Source organism: Bactrocera latifrons, unplaced genomic scaffold (genome assembly GCF_001853355.1).
Source record: "Bactrocera latifrons isolate USDA-ARS-PBARC rearing strain unplaced genomic scaffold, ASM185335v1 scaffold_233, whole genome shotgun sequence".
Lineage (NCBI taxonomy): Eukaryota > Metazoa > Arthropoda > Insecta > Diptera > Tephritidae > Bactrocera > Bactrocera latifrons.
The window spans coordinates 285,995-293,648 of NW_017535886.1; the positions used below are offsets into that span (position 1 = coordinate 285,995).

Genomic DNA, 7,654 nt, shown 5'->3' on the forward strand with positions numbered 1-7,654 from the left:
GCCGACAGTTGTCGTTCTCGCTAACTTCAATTTTATCCTATATTTGCCAACGACAGTATGACGACAGTAGAATGAGAGATGAGGTAGAGTGGTGATGCCACTTATATGTAAAATGTAAGATTACTCAGAGCTCTAACAAACCCGACGTTATTTTACACATAAAAGCATAAAATTGCTCTGTTACATCATTTACAATAACAATTGATAATTTAAAAGAAATAAATTTACTCATTTATTTATATTTTGCTTAAAAATTTCATTTTTTTTCACTTACATGCAAAATTCACAACTGCGTTGTTTTGTGTACATGCCGGCCATTCGCCAAGTATTAAAAAAAAAAGAACTAGATTACTTTAGAGCTGTATACTAGCACAAGTAAATTTATCGCAGGAAAGTTTCTTGATCGTTTCTTAAGCTTTTTTTATATATGAAGTTTTTACATTTCTTGAGAGCTGCTAACTAAGCTTAATATGTCTTCATGTAAAACAGGGTTGTAATTAAATTTTTGGTTGACATTGCGCGCAAATATACATTGCTTGTGGTCTGACATATTTTACAGCCGTTGCAATTAATTCTGCGTGTGTTTGTTGTTGTGCCGGTGCATCATGAGGAAATATATGCAATTCTTGCACCGTGCAAGGGTTTTCCAAGAGCAAGTGAATACCCCTAATAGGAAATAATTTCACCCTACCATTACATAGAGGAACCGGCTTGGTACACGGCCTAAGGCTTAACTTTTTACACCTTATCGATAAATTATATTTGTAATTGAGTTTCTCGATAAACTTGAATATTAGCAAATCGCTTTTCGTAAATGTGTAGCATAGCATATGCTTATTGATAAACGTGTGGAGTGTTTATTACCGGTGTTTTGTTGTACTGAGAAGTATATATAAAATTTAGTCATGTCAGCTGCTATGCCAATTAATCCAAAACCATTTCTAAATGGTTTGACTGGTAAAGCGGTCATAATAAAATTAAAATGGGGTCACGAATATAAAGGATATTTGGTTTCCGTAGATGGCTACATGAATATGCAGTTGGCCAATACCGAAGAACATACCGCGGATGGTCAAGTGACAGGTAATAATTTCTTAAAACAAGCGTTTCGAACTTTTACTGAATCGGAACGGTCTAACAACTATGTAGGGTACCTCAAGATTATTTGAAAAGTTTCTATCCCAGAGTAATGAATACATATACCAAATGTGTATATTGTAATATTTAATCTCGGATCTGTGTTTGAAAATTTTAAGCTGTTAATTTGCTTGAGTAAATTTTAGAATAGCATCCCCGGTTTTAGGGGTTAAAATGGGTATGTATGGATAGAGGAGGTTCTCTAGATTAAGAAAATATATATATACATATAGTTGCCGCTGATTTATGGTTTTTGAGATATGTGCATTTAAAGTTAAAAAATTCAGCTATTTAAAATGCTTGTGTTTCTTATTTATAAAGAATTTTATGGTTATATATTTAACTTTTATGTCCACTAACACTTCACTAAATCGATTCTAACCATTTATTTTATATTAAATAGAGCAAAAATAACTTTTATTCAACATTTAACTTTTGTTCGTTTATTTTTGTTTGTACATTAACAAAAGGGTTGCATTCTAACTAATAATCCGTGCTACCTTACGTTCATATTTTACAGAGCGCCCAAAAGAAATAAAGAAAGCAAATAATACCCCAATGACAGGAAATATATAACATATTAGTTATTAGAATTCCTTTCTGCTTTGGCGGCCTTCAGCCGCGCTTCAAAAAAATAACCCACGGTTGGACCAACACCTGGGCGTGCTCAGTTTTTTTGCGTTGAACTTCTTTTTGCCCGCTCTAACACCGGGATTTATCAAGATAATGAGAATTCTGAAAGATTTTACATTACTCATCACACGATAATGAATTTAGTTATGACGTCATTATCTTTTTTTTCTTATTTCTATTCCTTTACAAAATACGCTAACACTAATTTTTTGCTTGTTTACAACCACTTTCTTATTTTATGAATAAATGGATTTTAACTAAAGTTTGATATGGAATTAAAGTTATTTTTGCACTATTTAATATAAAATAAATTATTAGAAACGAAATAGGGCACAATTCCGATTTCTTTGGCGCCGCGATYTGAAGGTACCGTTGGAAAGAGGAAGTCTTTCTGATTAAAAAAAGGGTTATAGGTACCGCAAACGCTTAGTTTAGGAGATATTCGACCTYAAAGTTCAAAAATTCGCAAAATTCGTACATTTCAAGACGCTATTTCACCACATTAAACACACTTTATTCACGTTTTTCACTTCAAATGAATTAAATTACTCTATAAACTTGTAAATAACTCCATATCTTACACTTTTAGCAGGTTTTTTTTCCTAAAAAATCTGCATTTTAAAAATTACATTTTACACTCGTTTTAACCCCATTTGTTTACCAAAAGTTACGATGAAATGGAGCGCTGCCATGTGATGATAAGGCAATTCGCTGAAATTCCTCTTTTTCGCAAAAATTCCTCTATTCATGCATATGGATATTTTCTTTTTTATTTTAATATGAGTGCATGGTAACCAACAAATATTACCACTTTATATCCGAAACTCATATTTTAAATATAAAAATTGATGTATCGTCACCTAAAATACAAAACAATGTATAATCAACAATAAATGGAAATCGCTGTCAGATATAATAACTACATTTTATCCATTTTATAGCGAAAATTAAAATTTTATTTCAATATGAGTGCATGGTAACCTACAAATATAACCACTTTAACCACTTTATAACAAAAACTCAATATATTTTTTTATTTTTAACGCAGAAAGGAGTACTCCGCGAAAGTACTTCAGTCATCCCGACATGATATTATATAAATTTTATAATACTATATTATCATAGAGTTTTAATTATATGTGTTTATTAAATATAAATCACATATTATACATATATGTACATATATATGTAAAATGTATAATATGTGGAAAAAGTTTTCACAACTCATTTATAACTTAAAAAATGTTAGAAAGTATTTTTTAATATAATTAATGTAGAAAAAATAAAGAAAAATCGTTAAGAATCCTACATATTTGGTGTTTAAGATGTGGCAACGCTCGTTTTCCTCATAATTGTAAACAATCTAACCTTTGCAAAGCCGAGTTCGCTAAGTGATTTTTAAATTAATAAATTTAGCGGAAATATTACAAAGTAAATTGAAATGTGAACTTATTTCAATAAAGAGAATGTTTATTTAAATATACAAAGTGAAAAATGTGACTAAATTTAATGGCAGATAGAGAAATACCTTGTGTTATTAGTTCATATTTTTGAACTTTTAATCGTGAATATTTTAAAAAATATAAGTAATTTTTATATTATTTTTTAATATTCTTCCTCTGGAGAAGCTCCCCTATCCGGACATACCCCATTTATACGGAAATTCGGTTTTTTTTACCCCTCCGCCAAAGTAATCGGAATCGTGCCCGAAATAGTGTAGTGTTAGTGGATATAAAAATAAAAAATATAAGTGTAAAAAGCATTACAAATTGGAGAAACACGCATTTTAAAAAGTTGATTTTTTTAATTTTAAATGCAAATATCTCAAAAACCATAAGTCAGCGGCAATTTATATATATTCTTGATCTGGAAGACCTCCTCTATCCGTACGTACCCATTTTAACGCCGAAATCCGGGGATGCTATTCTAAATCGCAGCTATTTCCTTAAATAATTTGTTGCAATTTTATGACTGCAGTTTTATAGACTTGATCATTACGCGAAGCATTTTTTCAACTTAAAAACGACAAATTATTTTAATTGTAAAACTAGCTATGCACTGAAATGAATGCTTTATTTTTTAATGATACTTATTCTTTACTGGCGTAGACACCGCTTACCGAGTTAACAACCTTTCTTCCTTTGGCTACGTGAATCCAATTGGAGATTACAAGCAAAGCTAGGTCCAAGCCAGCGTATGCGCTGCCTTTTAATTTGGTGAACTTTGCCAATGTCGTCTTATATCTCATACAGCTCATCATTTCATCGAATGCGATATTCGCCGTCTACAACGCGCAAAGGAGCACAAATCTTTCGCCTCATATCTCTGCAACGTATAGCAAGACGGGAATAATGAGTGACTTATAGAAGTAGCACCTGTTGGCAAGAGTTATTCTGAAATTATCTACGACTTCAAGGTTGTGACTGTCAACAGTGATTTGAGAGCCAAGGGAGACACCTTGCCTAAAACCTCGTTTGGTATCGAATGGTTCGGAGAGCTTCTTCCCGTCCTGACGCAGCTTTTGGTATTGTTCAACGTCAGCTTACACAACCGTATTAGTTTTGCGAGGATACCRAATTCRGACATCGCRKCATAAARGCAATTCCTTTTCGTGCTGTCAAAAGCAGCTTTGAAATCGAAGGAGAAGGTGATGTGTGTCGATTCTCTTTTCACGGGTCTTTTCCAAAATTTGGAGCATGGTGCATAACTGGTCGGTTGTTGATTTTCCAAGTCCACACTGATAAGATCCAATCAGTTTGTTGACGGTGGGCTTTAATCTTTCACACAATACCTTACATGCGATGTTGAGGAGACTTATCCCACGGCGGTTGGCGCATTTGTGGTGTCTCCCTTTTTGTGGATTGGGCAGATCACAAGAGTATGCTCCTGTCTTGAAACCTTCTGTTAGTCGCCGCATTTTTTCGAGCATTACCCTGGTCGGCCAGCATTCATTTTCTTCTCACTCATGCATTTTGTCCTCGTATCTTTTTCAGTCTGCAAATGCGTCTCGCTGCCCTCTTCAACGCACGGGATGGGTGTATTCGATCGTAACGTTGCGAGGTAAGCAGTCTGTTTTCTCTCCGCTGCTACACGGCACTCTTGGTCGTACTAGCTGTTCTTTTGCTTTTTCCGAAAACCAATGGTTTCGGTTGCAGCTAAACGTACGGAGCTTAAAATTTGTTTACTAAAATACCAAAAGTAAATGTATGTATATATCCACATTGCTTTTGAAAATAGAATAGCCGCAATAGAAAGTATGAAAAAAGTTAGAGAAAATATCCAAAAGTTCCACAAAAAAGTTGTTACTTCAGAATTGTTCTAAGGAAAAAGAAGTTTTAGAATATGTACATATGTATATAATAAACTATTCAATTTTTTGTTTTCTATTTTTATAATTACATGAAACACTTATTAAAGTATACATATATGCATATTAATGCAGATTATAATTTTTTATTGCAGGAAATCTAGGGGAAGTTCTTATACGTTGTAATAACGTATTATATATAAAAGGCGTAGACGATGAGGATGAGGAGGGTGAAATGAGAGATTAAAGTTACATATGGAAAAAAGTGGAAATCAGAAGATCGTTGATAATCTTTCAGCAGGTTTTTAGAATTAAGTTATGTAGTCTGAATATAATTAAAATTTGTATTAGAATTTTAATAAAATGTTAAAACATATATACTTAAAATTTCTTTTATTATACGCTTTTAGGGATTTTAAATCTTAAAAGAGTATTTCTTATGGTAAGTTCTCGTACAAAAAAAGTAGTTATATGTAATAAATAAATTGAATGGTGGCATCTTGTTACCTGTTAAGACTTTTGACATATACCCTATGCAATGCAGCCAATGTATCTTGAGCAACTCTTATCCCGCTGCTAATTGTTCTGTTTTCCGGCTCGTCTTCAGACAAGATGTGTCGTTTCCTAAACAAATCATTCTCATATAATTTAATTGTAACGGACTACAGAGTATGAAATTCTTGTATTATTGATTCAGATGTACATTTAAAGAATTTGTGGTGTTATACATAAGCCAATCTTTGAAAACTTTAGCTACATATGTATATGCTTCGTGTCGTTGTCTTGATGAAATACCTATGGTGCCTCACTTATGCTAATTGTTGAAACAAGATTTTGTGGAAGCAGTTTTGTGTTCTTCAGAACTTACCACGGCTTTATGTGCTAAATATGTATAACTTATTTTTGTTACTAAACATACTACTGTTCCAGCGCACTATATAGCGGAGACACGGTTCTACTTCATTTTTGAGAAAAACTGGTATTTTAACAGCACTACTCTTCGGCGTTTTCTTAACTGCTCGTACAATATTATGAACTTAGGTGTCACTTACAGAGGCAACCATAATGTTAGCAGCTTTTGTATCACATCGCAATTCAAAATTTTTTATATTTTTAGACAATTTAGGCTATTTAACCTAAGTTTTACCATTTTTAACACGCGGGATCAGATCACTGCCACGCCCACAAAAGGCCATTCATTGAAAACTTGTAAAATGTCGCAACTAAGTACTAAATTTATACCTAAGACTGTAAATTGGTAAAATGGATAGCACCTGTAGGCAATCAATTTTGAAAAAATGGGCGTGTTCCTGCTTAATAGGTTTAATGTACATATCTACTAAACAATTAAAGCTAAAATAACCGAATTCACATAGGACAAATTTTATGAGAACTGCAGTTGACAGTGTGGCAATGGATAAAGTCGAACAGAAATCAAGCATCAAAGAATATATTCGGATAAGACTATGAACAAATAGTACCTTTGAAGTACAAGTATGCCATAACTGTCCGAATATTTGAAACGCAGTGAATTTAGTTGACTTTTGCCAAAAAGATCGGCCAATTTGTGAGATTACTATATTATTGAAATTCGGATAAAATGTTTCTTATAACCCTTCGTTGCATAGCATTGCATATACATATGTGCTGCATGATATTGCATATGTGCAATGTTACGTAACTCTGTTGCTAGAAACACGACAATCATAAAATTGCAAATTTGTCATCTTATAATAGCCCACATTAAAAATCTCACGGAAATTAAATCATGCAACGAAGGGATAATAATAATAAAATTGTGTCAAAAATGGGTTGAATCTGGATCCATATAATAATAAAAAGATTTTCGAACTTCCTGTTCACTTTATACCACATGTATACCTAAAATTCATAAAATCAGTCGAAAACTCGCCTTGGCCCCATTGAACTGAATCCCGCTGAATTCACTTCATTAATATGAATATAGGAGGATGGAGTCATGTGTAGAAGTTCAACGCAAGTGAGGAAAATTCTCTGATTGCCATTCACTTGGGAGTGGCCAGATACGATTATTTAAGACTCGTGGCTCAAGCAGCTCACAACTTCCGATATTAGACCAAGTTTCCTCTGGGTAGCCAAAGAACATTCGTTTGAAGGCGAGTTAAAGTGAGAAGGCGTCTCGGAAGCCTCGGAAGGGAATTTAAAACCGTATAAGCGGTGTTTGCGCCAGTGAAGAAAAATTACATGAAAATAAGTTCTCAAGTATACCTGAGAAATTTCGAATTAATCTTCTCCTGCCTATGTAAATAAAACCTATATAATGATTTCCGGCTTTCTATCTGACTTTAAACAGTTTAGGTTGGTCAAAATGTGTGATAATTTAATGCAGTTAAGCCGACGAGTTTTCTTAAAGAAAAAAGTTATAGATATGTATGTATATCTAAAAGCTTCTTGAAAACGCGAACAAACTTCAGTTTCCAGATTTCTAAAACGATAATATATGTACATACAAACTTATAGATTCTTTAATTCTCTACCAGTGAATTACATCATGAAAGTCAAATCTACCACCCAACGAGAAAGAAGAGCTTGAGTGGT

General features: G+C 33.1%; 1 protein-coding gene across 1 annotated transcript; it reads left to right on the forward strand.

Annotated features, from left to right (window-relative positions):
- Positions 1-905: 905 nt before the first annotated feature.
- LOC108968920 (small nuclear ribonucleoprotein F) lies at positions 906-5,457 on the forward strand. The gene is made up of 2 exons (XM_018933277.1): positions 906-1,083; positions 5,233-5,457. Exons 1-2 carry the CDS (start codon positions 906-908, stop codon positions 5,322-5,324), a joined length of 270 nt encoding a protein of 89 aa, XP_018788822.1. The 3' UTR covers positions 5,325-5,457.
- The last annotated feature ends 2,197 nt before the right edge of the window (positions 5,458-7,654 follow it).